A 14,133-nucleotide genomic window follows, 5' to 3' on the forward strand; every position below is an offset into this window, starting at 1 on the left:
AGCTGTCGCTGTCTGTTATAAATTGTGCTAAAATTGCGACAAGAAGGAGGGCAGATGGGATTAAATGGTGGCGTCAAAACCCGTCACATTTGATATTGTCTGTTGCGTACTTCTTACATGTTATGGTTTGTTTTACGAGCTCTACGAAAAGCAGCGTTACAGTCATGCGTGCTATGTCTGGTTGATGGGCACGTGACGTAATGACGTACAGTGCGACGTTTCGGAGAGGATAAACAAAAAAGGAAGGAAGCCTTCGGCTACACAATCGCGGCAAAATCGGTTCAAAATTTTAGCTTGCAAGCTATACTTAGCTACTACATGCACATTTTTATTGTTTAGATCGTTACATTCAGGCGTTTACAATCATGGACGACTCATTATTGTTCCGTATGAGTGCGTTTTCCGAGCAAGGAGGGAGAAAATACATGGAGGATGTAATCGAGATAAGAATCGAGTACGAGCCTACGGCGTCGGCGTCGGCAGACGAAGATGATCCAAAGTCGCAGAGATATGGAGGACAGGGGAATGCGGAGAGGGAATCTACCGAACAGACTGTCATCGAGACACATGGTCATAACGAATCGGGTCCAGCTACGGCTATGTGGGTTGAGAGTTTATCGAATGAGGACAGTGGCAGCATCGGTGCCACAGTATCAAATGAAACAGACGCAGAGCATGTAGTGGACACTCGGAAGTCTGTGGCGTTTTTCGCTGTTTTTGATGGTCACGGGGGTCGAGAAGCAGCCCATTTTGCCAGTGAGCATCTTTGGGATTTGTTAAAAAGGCAGCGGGGGTTTTGGTCAAAGGATCACGGTGAAGTGTGTGCGGCTCTACGGAAAGGGTTCATCGCCTGTCACCACGCAATGTGGAAAGAGCTACGTAAGTCGTCAGCATAAGCTTAATTGTTGTTTCCCCCATTACATTAATCAGTATGTTGCTGTGCCAGTCGATCACGAGTCTTTGCATCGTTATGATGATAAACTGCCACATGAGGCAGCATCTTCTTCAGCTGGTGTTATGATGCACGATCATCTGTTGACAGGCACACCCCAATACAGGTCAACACGATGAGCTGACTGTAATCAGAGCTCAGACTATCTCTAACCCCAACTCTTTTATTACTGTCATACATTCAAACATTGTGTTTTTTTATTTAGCTGTTAATGAAGTGACAGGAGTAATAACCATGTTACCATCCCCTCTGAAATAGAATTACATCAAATAAGCCACATTTTTGACAGTTCATTTTATCCATCAAACACAACAATATGGCTTCTGTCAGCGCTTGGGTCCGAATCTTTTTTTGGCCAAGTGAGGAAATATCGTCACTTTACTTCAACAAGTTTTTCTTCCATTTGAAAGGTGTTTGTTTTTTCTCAGACCTGCCTACAAGCTGAACATGTGCATTATGCTAACATGGCTGAGAGTTTCTGCTTTCATCTCTGTTTACCAGCGGAGTGGCCAAAGACCATCACCGGCCTGCCCAGCACGTCAGGCACCACAGCCAGTGTTGTTGTGATCCGTGGAGTTCACATGTATGTTGCTCATGTAGGGGATTCGGCAGTTGTGGTTGGAGTGAAAGAAAACGACTCTGACATCACGCTCCAGGCACTTGAAATAACACAAGATCATAAACCTGAACTTCCTAAAGAAAAGGAAAGGATTGAAAGACTGGGTGGCAGGTGAGATGGTCTGATTTAGAAGATTTCTGTTGTTGTTCTGTTATGTTGTCATGCTTTAAAACCTCGTATTGGTTTTTCCTTTTAATCGTAGTGTTATGAAGAAATCTGGGGTGAACCGTGTTGTGTGGAAGAGGCCCAGGCTGACACATAATGGCCCCGTGAGGAGGAGTACGGTCATAGACCAGATCCCTTTCCTGGCTGTAGCCCGATCCCTTGGTAAAGAACATTCCCTTTCCTCTATTTTTTCCATTATATCAAACTGGATATCAATTAAGTTATCATAATTCTCTCCTGTGCACAGGTGATCTCTGGAGCTATGATTTCTACAGTGGAGAGTTTGTGGTTTCTCCAGAACCTGATACCACTGTGATGAGCCTTGACCCCAAACGGCATCGCTATATCATTCTTGGCAGTGATGGACTGTGGAACATGATGCCACCCAAGAATGCTGTTAATATGTGTTATAGCCATGACAAAATGGTGGTATGTGACGGTGTAACTAAGACTAATTATACATTTACATAGTGTGTAATGCGGTATTCGATTGACATTTTCATAGTTTAAAGGATATTAAAGAATATTAAATGCCCCCAATGCATTTTTTTTAACAGCGGGATTGTTTTTGCTTTGATTTTCACAGCTGTGAGATTTCAGTGGTTGCAAATCTCATCAGGACTAACCACTTCTCTCTCCTTTTGCTCTTGATTCCTTTAGGGACCAAAGGGAATGTCCTGTGCCCGGCGGCTGGGATGCACAGCTCTATTGTTTTGGAAAGAGCGCATGCTCCGCGCAGACAACACAACAGTCATCGTCTTGGCGCTGCAGGAGCGTGGAGGTCCTCCAATCCCGATGCACCGAGATGAGATTGTTGTTGACATGGCCACAGGGATTGATCAGATTCCATACCCTGGAACTCCCTATAACACATGCGAAGTCCAAAAGGTCAGAGCCGTAGCTTTGTTGCATTTTTCTTTTGGATAGGTTTCATTTGGACAAACCTTGACTGAAAATGAGCTTTTCTATGTGCAGATTTGTTGCTCTGTGAAAAAAATCTACTGCCCTATTGTTGTGATCTTTGTGATTGAATCTGTATTGTTCTGTCATATATTTCAGTCCATTTTTGTGTTCTTATTAATGCTTTCACCAGTTAAATATATATTTTAGTTTGTAGAAACCGCTCGCTGTTGATCAAAGGTCACAGCAGCCATTCCAGTCAGGGGACCACTGGTTCACCAAATCATTCTTTGTTTTCGGGGTCAACAGGCGGAGCATGAGGATGGCATGTTTTATGAAGAGGATGAGATATATGGAGAAGAACATGAGGGATGGACATGCCTGGAGTGGTAGTGAGGTGACTGCTCGCTGATGAAAGACTGTCAGATCCAGCCAATGATCTGTTAGCTTAAGATCCAGGCTGGTCTTATTTAATCTGGTATCAAATCGAACGTTTTTCAATAGAAAAATTGCAATAAGTCTGTAGAGTTGGTTAGTCTGATCTGCTTGGGAGAATTGGCATTATCAGCACCACTGGTAGTAGAGCTTTACGTCTGTAATAGGACTGCCGCACATTTATTTCTGTGTTGCCCAGTATAAACACAGAATGTTGTTAGTTAGAAATAGTCATCCTGAACCTCCTTCTGATTTGGATGCTCAGATAATATTCTGGAGAAAGTGGACATTTAGAAGGTTGCTATTTACCGATGCAATACAGTGTATTTCCAGGTATATTTGACAGTAATCAAATGTTGTGAATCTTTGCCAAAGCTTGTGTGATTCCACCAGTGCAAAATCTAAAGTGGCAATCGTTTTCCTCTCTGAAGTTATTGCAGAATCATAAATATTCCACAAAGCTTGGGAAACCACATGGAATGCAATGATTTGCTAATTATTTAAACCCCCCCGGTGCGTCATTTAAAACACGTTCTGACAAGATACTGAACACTAAGACAAATGTTAAATACATTTTTTAAATTGATACTTGATTTGAATGCGATGACTCTGTCCTGTCTTTGGACAGGGGAATCATTTTTAAGTCTTTGGGATGTTAGGTGCTGTAGCTGTGATAATGAAAACTTTTCCGTTCTTTCCTACTGTAGGATTCAACCGGCTCGGCGGTTCGGGACCTCCCTTTTCGTGCATTTTGTTGACATAATGTGGCAGATGTTATCAGTGCGTGTTGACTGCAGGCCACTTTAGCATCTGGACTACTTTACTACAAAGCAGTGCTGTTGTGATATGAGAAGAATGGGGTTTGGCTAAACTTTCCAGTTCTCTGTATGATATTCACCAGTATCCTCACAGGTGCGCGGTAGAATTCTAACTTTCTTTTGTGTCGGCTGTGTTCACTGGTGGCAGTGGGATTTGGACGGGGTCCTCAGCCCATACGTGCCGAACTACAGAGTGGGGTTTGTTTTAACCACAGTGCTGCCTGCGGCCCCAAAGATGATGACCGTTCAGTTAAAACTTCTCAACCTTGTGCCTTGAGCATAGTTTCTCCCGATTCTCAGATTATTTGAATGATTGTATGTGCTGTGAACGATGAAATTTCATATTAAGAAAACGCCAGTTTCCACTTCCACAGCTCTCATTTAACATGTTACAACAATTGCTAATAATTTGCATTTGTGATCAATTAATGTGTATTGTTTCAGCAAATAGATAAGTCAATCATTTTGATAAGGTGTTATTCTTTTTGGTTTGCTTTATTTCAGCCGAGTGATCCGCTGGGTGCCCCGTCCCCATTCAGAGACAGTTCCAGAACTCTGGAGCAGGCATTTGGGCTGTATGAAGCAACTTTCTGTGCTACCACACAGCTCTTACCTGATGCTGACACTGTGAGAGCCACACTGCCCGCTTCTGATGGTTCAGCGAGTATTTTCGAAAAGCAAGACCCAACTACCCAGATGGACTGTCCTACTCCTGCTCCTCCATTAAAAAGGCCCCGGCGCTCCTCGCACAGACCCCCTGAACTCAAAGGTCCTTCTCGTAGGCTCGGCCCGCCCCCCAACAAAAGTCTGTCTCAGAAGACATTTCACGGCGAAGCAGAAAGTGAACAATCTCTCCGGTCGCATGATCAAAATACAGAACCAAGCTCCTCTGAGGAGGGCGGCGCTCAATCACAGCACCACAACTCTGCCTTGTGTGTGTACTGAATTTCATCTGTCCTGACTCTAAAATGATGATCTGCATTGTGTAAGTTTTTCTCATGTGCCGAAGGCCTCTTGTGAGATGTATACTTTTTATACAAAGTCTTGTTTTTTGTAAATATCTGAGAAGTAAATGTGTTGCTGTGCTGACGTTTGCTTTTTGCCCTTCTTCCTGCTCCCTCTTTAAGTCTTAGTGTTTGAAATTTAAACTCCTTAAATTGCTTGTTCTGTTCTATTTTCATATTTTTAAATATGTACAGTATATCCAAAGGCATATTTTTAATCAGATGCATCACTGACCTAACTTTATTTCAACAGAATTGGGACCCACTTGATCTTCCAGTTTAGATTTTTATCAAACAAATTAACTACTTTAGATTAATTTTATTGAATGGATGGTGTGAGAGACCAGTCTCCTTTGACTGGAGTTAATACCTCAGATCAGTTGTTTGGACTCTATGACTAAATGTGCTCCCAAATAGTCTTCATCACGTTTTATGGAGTTTATAGTTTTGAAGGTACGTCCTTTACTGCGACCCCAGCAGTGCTCATGCTGTAGACTGCAAGCAGTGATCTGAGGTGATTATGCGGGTACTGATTTTGAATTTGTTTAGTGTTTGATTATGATGCAACCTGACTACAGCCGTCTCTCAACTGATGGAATGTTGGCTGTAAGAAGGGCAATTTCACCCAAATCAGAAAAAAAGCATTAAACATGTTCTTGTTCTATCTTTGCGTAGATAGAAACGTAGATGTGTGTGTTTTGAGTGAACTTACCACTTAATTTCATGTATTCTGTACTTTTACCCTGTATTTTATATTTCTGCATTCCTTTTATTGTGCCATTCCAAGGGCCTTCGTTGAGTTATTTTTCATCTGGCCAATGAAATGACAGTTTCGGCATTCGGTGTGAAACCCTGGACATCACTAGAAGTCCGTTTGTTTACATGGTAGTGGCAGGAATAGAGATTGTTGGCATCTATTGGGTGTCTAAATACTGTATAAGCTAAAATCAGTTCCTGTTCACTCAACTTTAGCAAGTCTTCCATTGTTGCTATCCTCTTTTTCTTTGTGCTTTGCATTCATAACTTGTGCTTCAATCCGCACAGACAATGCTTTATTGTATGTAAGTGCCACATTCATGAGGAAGAGATCAAAGTTCTAACTTGTGTTCATAAGGCAGCTGAGCAACTGCGAAGCTTATTTGTTGCCTTCTTGTTACATAGCAATGTCATGGTTGCCTTAGCACAACTGAATCGGAGGTACTTTTCATGTGTTTTCACATTTGGGACCCAAAAAAATGAGAAATAGGATATATTGATATATGTGTGGCTGTAGCCCAGCTTCAACCATTTATCATGCACCTTTTTTTGTATCAATGTATCAGTTTTACTGCAGAACACTGAACCTGCTCCATGTGCTCAATGTTCTTCATTTATTTCGAGCAGTTTTGTACAGTACATCAATATGCAATAGAGGTTTGTACAGTACATTATTATGCAAAGTATCTGGGTTTTTCAGAAGTTTGGCATGCTCAGATCTACTCTGTATTTTGTGACTTGTCCACGGGTAATTGATTTTAATGGGCATGTGGTGTGTTTTGACAGTAACAATACTTTGGTCTTACTTTATATCCACTGTAGCCAATTTTCATGGCTCATCGTACAAATAACATACTTTGAAACTGACTGGATATATGATATCTGTGTTGTAATAAAGTTCTGATTTTTCAGTCAATACCGTCGCATCTGCTGTGTTACTATAACTGATGTGTGGAACCGTCATTTCAACCCAGTCCCACATGAGAACATGCAATAGGAACATTTGTCCACATGTAAAAAAGAAAAACAACAACCACACATTAATTAATGTTCAAGCCAATATTGGCTCAGATGGAGGGTGAACTTGTATCTCTTGCATTACATTCCGTTGTGTAACGTCACCTTTCACTCCCTCCTACCTCCTTTTTATGTTTTGAACACATAATTGGGACAAAAAATTGGTATTTTTAAAGGCAGATGTAGGCAATATAACAATTTTGCTGCCCGGAAACTGTAGTAGTTTTTCACGAGTTTGGCATTGTGGACCAATGTGCTGGTTATTATGACTATGATTCATATTTCAAGTATGTCTTTGATTTGTAAAGCTGGTGTTGATCAGCTTTGTGCACATGGAATTATTTTGACTTCAAAGACGGCTGAAAAACAGAGGTGAGGGTTGCACATGCAAACATGACATGTTCCAGAGGATGGCAGCAATGTAAAGTTATCAGCATTTAAAGCTGGACAGTAACAGAGACTTTCCTGTGTAATATCCATGCATACGTCGCTTTACATTTCCAACCCATAATGATGCACCTTTTAAAACATCCTTTTTATGATATAAGCACTTTTCTTGCAATATTTGCACAACTTGCTGCTGCTCTCAGGTTCAAGAGTCAATGTGTGTGTGTGTCTGTGTCTTTCTTAACTTTAGTAGTATGTATGAGAGATTTGATTGTGATGAGATGTTTTGATTTATTGCTGGTTTAACTGGGGCCTCTACTTCACTTCACTCCTCTTCATGTATCATATGTTTTATCCTCGAAAATGCATTTAAATGCACAACATTTGCAAAAGTTGACTCAGTGTTCACTTACCGATTACATCGGCAGATTTCATTTTTTCATTGGCATTGAAACTTTATGTGTTGACTCAGCTGTTTTGAACAATTTTAATTCTCTCTTCACTTTTTTCTCAAAAGATGAGCTTGAATGGCCATTCTCAAGGTCCAATTTTAGTGCTACATGAAAGGTCAGAGACCCCTAGTCAAAACTTCCTTCCACTGCCATCAACATTTTTCTCTGTGGGGGGTCATGCAACATACTTTGCCTTGCATTTTTCGGACTTCTGTGAAGTTTGTTTCTGAGACATTAGAGACATCAGATCTATGATAGCACTGTTTCAACTTGAATATTTCATTGACTGTCAGCCCAGTGTCTCCTGACCTGCCTAACATGTGCCAGTCTTCTCTTACTGCAGACAGACTGTCACTGCGCATCAACCAGTGAAGCATGAAGGCAGTGTCCACCCATGGCTCCTTAACCGCCTCCTTTTTGAATTTCCCAGAAATCATCACAGCCTACCTGCTGGAATGTGAATTTAATTTGACAACAACAGATAAATCTGTGAAAAGGTGCAAAGCGACCACATCCAATGGAAAAAAGTATCTTTTTGTTGACTGAACAAGCAAACATCCCTGTTTTGAAATAGTGGAGGCAGATGAAAATACTTGACCATGAGTGGAAAATATATTGTTTGATGGTTTGCAGTGAACTTTGGCCCATATGTCGATGCTCTTTTCATATTCCAGTATATAAGTTTGTGACCAGATGGCTGTAAAACAATGCTATTCCCATATGTCAAATACATATATTATATATATATATATGTGTGTGTGTGTGTGTGTGGAGATACTTTAAATATATACTATGTAACATAGGTTAATTGCAACAATTTCACTTGCTGTTTGCTTATTTTGATGTGTATAATAATCTTAATGATATAAATGATTCATTGAGGATTATTTAAATAAAGGGACACATTACTCAAACACATTGCTTTATTAGTTCCAGTTGTCATCAATGTTAGGATGATTTGAACTAAAAGCTTGTGTGATCCTCAAAGGAGACATTAATAGACACAATGGATATTTATTCCTAATTCCCAGCAACCCATTTAGGATTTTTGGGATATTGCAGACTGGATTGACTAACCAGTGAAAACTGCCATGAGAGACATACTGCAACAGCTAAGAAACAAGATTTAACCAACAACTTTAACCATGATTTAAATCATGCAGATCGACTGTGAAAGTGTTAATGAAAAAGTTGAATAACTTACAGGAAAAAGATAACTTGAATAGAGATGACTTTTTCCTCAGTTAGTCACACACCCCTTCAAGCTGGAACTTTATAACCTATACAGCAAACACTTATACATCTATGTTTCACTGAGGCTACATATTTCAACCAAACACCTCCCCTATGAGTGTCGAATGAAATATCTATGATTAGACTGATGCACTTCCAGCACCTTCACCTCTTATTATCGACAGGAGCAGTGAGAGACGAAAGTGTGTCAAAGCTTTTGGTGAAGTCTGTCTGACTTGTTTCTTTCCACATATCCAGTCTCTTGCTGACACTATGAGTATTGCTTCAACTGGCTTTTAATGGCTTGCCCTTCACCACTTAAGGGAGGCTCTAAAGTAACTGTTATAAAGAGAAGACCTTTCTAGATGATTAGAAATGACATGCCCTGCTTTTCTCCCTTTGCTCTGACGCCAAGGATACAATTTGATCATGAACTATATATATTTTTTTATTTATTTTTACATATTATAGATTCATGACTCCCTATCCATTATTACTTGATTTGTTCATCAAAGACCCTGCTCTAATTCTTGTTGGGCAGACATTTGTACTATACACTTTAGTTCAGTCGTTCATTTAGATGGCATTTTCCCCTTGCACTAGCCTCTGTTTCTGTTGGCAGACACTGGAAGCCATGTGTACACTTTTTTACCCATTCAATCTGGTACTTGCTTACTAGTTACAATAAAAGAACGCATGGTGTGAAATGCATAGTGAGTATGTATGCACCACATTCTTTAGAACACGTTTTTATTGCAATGTAATCCTGATATGATATAGAAGTGGAAGAAGAGACTATTTCATTTACCATGAAAACAAAGAAGACTGTTCCACGGAGCTTGCTTAAGATGGGGATTTTCTCTGCTTTTGTTTCTTATTTTTCACAAGATGTTGTGGAGAACCTCTGTAGTGAGACGTTAAAATTAGATTTTCAGATTTTCAGGTACAACATTGTCTTATAGGATTCACAGGGCTGTTTAAGGAAAGGAAGCAAACATACCATGATCCATTGGTACAACTGTGTCTCCTGCCTGATCTTCTCCACATCACATTCATCAGTACGGTGATGTGTGAGCTGATGCATGTTTTGGCCACTGGTTTATGATCCGACTATTTTACCTCTGAAGAGTCCTTAGCTCTGATTCTAAGGAGCTGATTGCTTGTTTTCTTTTTTACAGAACTTAGATCACCAAATAAAACAACAGGTGCAAAGAGTTTTTCAATGATTAAGACAGAACAGTACATTAGTGTGGCACACTGGAACAGTGATTTCCTGTGTGTCATGGTTGGAGTGTGGAGGTGGTTTGCTTTGTATGTGTTGCAGTTAATTCATATGGTTGTTATTGTTTCAGGGTTGAAGGTTGTTTGCCTGAATTTATGCGTATGTTGAGGATTGGCAGTGTTTGTGCTGATCCTTTGGAGGGGGTACTGTCTCTTTAAGTAAACGAGTAAAGGGGGTTGGTGTGAATACATGCTAAAAAAAACGTATATTTGTGTTGAACTGTGGACCATTTTGATTGATTAAAAAGTTGCAAAAACGAAGATGGACGTGGTTTTTGGCAGTTCATTTTGAGGGTGCAACATTAGCACAGTTATACAAATCTGGAAAAAAGAATTCCTTTCACCACAATTCTGCCTTTGGGAGTGCACACCATTTTTAGTCACTAACTTATACACAGTTTTATGCATCTGGCCCATGGTCTTTTGAAGCAGACTTATCTTTATCTTGCTATCTTTATTCTGTCTCGATTGTGAAACGATGCACAAACGTGGGCTTGAATTTGGTGGGCTTGTCAACAAGCATGGCCCACCACTAGTTTAAGAAATGTGTCAGTCATTTTTTAAAATATCTTTTTGTTTAGAAAAACTGCTACATAACCCTTAGTATGTTGCCTTTGGTGCTGTAAAAACACAGTGATGAACACAGCCACTCACTTACAATCTTAAAAATGTATTTTGGACATATTACAATTGACTTGACACCACAATAGATATGAATACAAAATGTTCAATATTCTAAGATAGCTGCCATCAAAAGCTGATGGTTTGTTAATATTCGGTGAGACTCACAAATACACAGATACATGAGTTGTTTCCCAAGCTTTCCCTAGTGTCTTTTCCAGGAACAACTGACCTGTTGCAGAAAAGACGATTTGTCTGTTGATCACTAAATCCATTTAATCCTGAGCCAGGTGTCTTGTTCAGGTGTCGCAATACTGCAATTAATGCTACATCACATTATGGCCATACAAGCTTTAGGTAAACTCAAAGACCGCTTACCGCACAAAATTTAAGGTCTAATTTCTTACAAACTACACTCTGGTGGCCATTTTACTTGCATGCTTCTAGTTATTTATGACTTAGATTCAAAGCATGCCAACTTGCTGGACTTTGTCAGCAGACATTTTAACTCAAACACAACTGTAAACTAGTACAATAGTAGAATTCCAATTCTACTATTAGAAAAGTCAACACAGCTCTGAGCCAGTGGTAGTAGATAACTTTGGACTACTGTTGTGTCTCTGTTGCTTTATAGAGAGCAAAACGTGGATTGTATGTTCTCATTATGGAGTTGGATTTAGAGGTTTGGTGAGGTTAAGATTCTTAACTGTCTTTAAGTCCTGTGGTTGTTTAATTCTAAAATCTTTTTCACCTCACACATTAGGGACAGTTGACACTCTTAACAGATATATATTTTAGTCTGAAAATGGTTTTACTAATCTATCAATGTCTGGAGGAGAATTTATAGTTCTTCCATACCTTGGCATTAACAAAAGTCAGTGTCTGTTCATTTTTGGGTAAAAATTATTAAGTGTTCCCTAATAATTGTGATAGATCAATTAGCTGTCCAAATGTGACTTGCTGAGGAATTAATTGTATATGTGAATGGTACTGTGTAAACAGTTTTGTGAGCATATGTAACCATGGCAGAGGACTGGATTTAATCCACCTCGAACGTGTCCTTGTAGGCCTTACTTGCTTTAAGATTTCCATCTGACCTCCCATACCTCTTAAGACTCTTACTCTGATAGAACCTCTGAAGCTTGGATTATAACGCTATAGACGGTCATCACATTGTAGCCAGGGTGAGAGGTGTTGACACCCACTGTGAGAGCAGTGTTTTGGGAAAAGGTCTGTAGTAATCCTGCTGACATGATTAAGTGTAGTTTAAACATTCTGAATGCTCCTCTCAGAACACCTCCACTAAACCCCTGAAATAAGCAGCTTAGGGAAAATTCAACCCAAAATACTCATCCCAAACGTTGATTATCTGGGTTATTTCTCTATTTTTTTTTTTTACAACAAACCTGATCGATAGTTCCTGGAAACTGAAATATTTTTCCGTTTCTACTCATATTTTATTTATTTTCTTTTTAAGAAAGTTTCCCAAAAAAGGCTATATCAGATTTATGACTTGATCTCAAACTGCTGAACTGTTTTTTAACAATTCTCCAAGAATGATGAATCCCATTTCCTTGTAAATTGAGAGGATGTGTCATTTGTTGTGTAATCAGTAAAGGTAAGTCCCGCCAATCCCCACAAACAGCATGAAACCGTGGGGCCATATACACAGCATGCAGTCTGTATTCGCAGTACACACAGACAGATCACATGCAGATGCTGAAAAGAAAAGCTGCAAGGAAAGAGGAGATAGCCTAAACTAAAATTGACATAATCTCAGAGACACTTAATACAATACTTAATATGATTTGTTTAAATCTTAGTACATTTAAAATGATTTGTTTCTTCCTTAACATTAATTGTAGATTAGGAATAATCAAAAATCATCTTAATTTTGATGTCCTCATGAAATCAAATTGAGTGTTTAATCGTTTTTATGTTGTATGTCTCATGTATAAACCTCTGTTTTGTAATCTTGAAATGTCATGACTCTTCCTGCACTCTAGGAAAAACATGCATGGAGTGGAGGTTACCTGCTTGTGCATGTCAAGTGGACAAGTCAAACCAGACTGGGCTTCTCAGCAGGCTGGGGATGTGCCTAACAGGTGTTTTTATAGGCTACAGCAAAATATGCAGAATCAAGTAGCACTGTGCTAGCCATTTAAAGGGAATGTTAAAGCCTTCATTCATCACTGAACCATTATTGGTCTGTTGTGCATTTCCAGCAGTGGGTCAGGACACTCATCCTTTTGTTATGGAGGCTATGGGGGAAGTGGAAGTTATATCAGAAATATCATGACTCATAGTAAATCACATGGCGGGATCATTTCACAAACCTAAAATTATGTTAGACTACAACAATTATGGTGATGATAGAATTTTCTTAGATTGTGGTTGGAATCTCATATCACTGAATGCCTAATAAACACAATAAGAAAATTTGTATATTCAGGCAGACAGCCAGATGGATGGATTTGAGTTTCCCTTTTTTTAAACCATTGACCTCCCCCTATAGGTGTGTAAACACACACAAACAATATAATAATGATATAATTAGTCGAATCACATACACCAGATAACTCTGATTATCAGACACAGAGACAGCCAGAGATCATGACTCTCTCAGGAGCATCACAACTAGTGCCGGCTGCACCTAGAATTAAACACGTCATTAAAAACAATACATTTAATGAAAGAATCAAGAAAAAATGTAAAAATGAATACCTCAGCAGCGATAAAGTTTTCACACTTTGTCTGTTCAGGTTCAACCAGTGTCTTTTGTATATCTGGCATATACTGGAACCAGTGGCACGGTTAACATTTTCCTTTTGAGTAAATGGGTTAAACAAACCTGATGTCCCACCTGATATATTCAAAATTTTGTCTATTTTGGCCTGTCTTTTGCATTTTCCCCTAAGCAGTACACTGAGTTATTTCATGTTACATTAATTTGCAGTTGGCCATGACATTAAATCAGGAAAATTCCAGCTGTCTCAACTCTTTATGCCAGCTGTTTATGAGCTAATTGGGAACTAAACTGTCCAAAACTGAGTGGTAGGCAGTAACATTTTTGGGGTTGTACTGGACATCCCAGCTAACCCTTTAAAAGTATGCGTGGCCAAGTTTTATACTAGCGGTACTGTTTCCCAAATGTCACCTTTTCGTTGTTTACGACATTGCTCTCTGACTGGCAATTCTACATGTTATCTCCTCCATTCAGCCAATTTCTTCTTTCTTCACTGGCCACTTGTTTTCTGTGTTCACATTGTAATACTTTTATAGATGACATGGCCGAGTCATTGCCAAATACAAATGTCCATCATAGCAAAGTCCTGCTAGTCCTGATTGACTAACCTGTTTGAGTTAACATTTCTGATTATCTACAACTTTCCCTAATACCCTATGTAATGCTACCATGCACATGATAGCATAGCATTATGTGTCTATATGTGTCACTGCATCGAACAGATCAGTGTGTGAATGCAAAACCATT

At 39.4% G+C, this 14,133-nt stretch overlaps 1 protein-coding gene across 2 annotated transcripts; it reads left to right on the forward strand.

The window, feature by feature from the left end:
- The first annotated feature begins 215 nt into the window (after positions 1-215).
- LOC140279820 (protein phosphatase 1D-like) lies at positions 216-6,565 on the forward strand. 2 transcript variants are annotated; one of them, XM_072375016.1, is made up of 7 exons: positions 216-879; positions 1,454-1,682; positions 1,774-1,898; positions 1,984-2,165; positions 2,397-2,624; positions 2,946-3,033; positions 4,394-4,488. In XM_072375016.1, exons 1-6 carry the CDS (start codon positions 366-368, stop codon positions 3,027-3,029), a joined length of 1,362 nt encoding a protein of 453 aa, XP_072231117.1. In that variant the 5' UTR covers positions 216-365; the 3' UTR covers positions 3,030-3,033; positions 4,394-4,488. The 2 variants fall into 2 exon arrangements, with proteins under 2 accessions (XP_072231117.1, XP_072231116.1); XM_072375015.1 differs by lacking the exon at positions 2,946-3,033 and having other exon boundaries at positions 4,394-6,565.
- The last annotated feature ends 7,568 nt before the right edge of the window (positions 6,566-14,133 follow it).

This window comes from Leuresthes tenuis, unplaced genomic scaffold (genome assembly GCF_036924035.1).
Source record: "Leuresthes tenuis unplaced genomic scaffold, fLeuTen1.0.hap1 SCAF_21, whole genome shotgun sequence".
Classification (NCBI taxonomy): domain Eukaryota; kingdom Metazoa; phylum Chordata; class Actinopteri; order Atheriniformes; family Atherinopsidae; genus Leuresthes; species Leuresthes tenuis.

What these genes read in the sequence shown, in the direction of transcription:
- LOC140279820 (XM_072375015.1), top strand. Translation starts at nt 366, where the DNA reads ATGGACGACTCATTATTGTTCCGTATGAGTGCGTTTTCCGAGCAAGGA. An exon ending in CGCAATGTGGAAAGAGCTAC is followed by an intron (nt 880 to 1,453) that starts GTAAGTCGTCAG and finishes TCTGTTTACCAG; the next exon opens with CGGAGTGGCCAAAGACCATC. An exon ending in ACACATGCGAAGTCCAAAAG is followed by an intron (nt 2,625 to 4,393) that starts GTCAGAGCCGTA and finishes GCTTTATTTCAG; the next exon opens with CCGAGTGATCCGCTGGGTGC.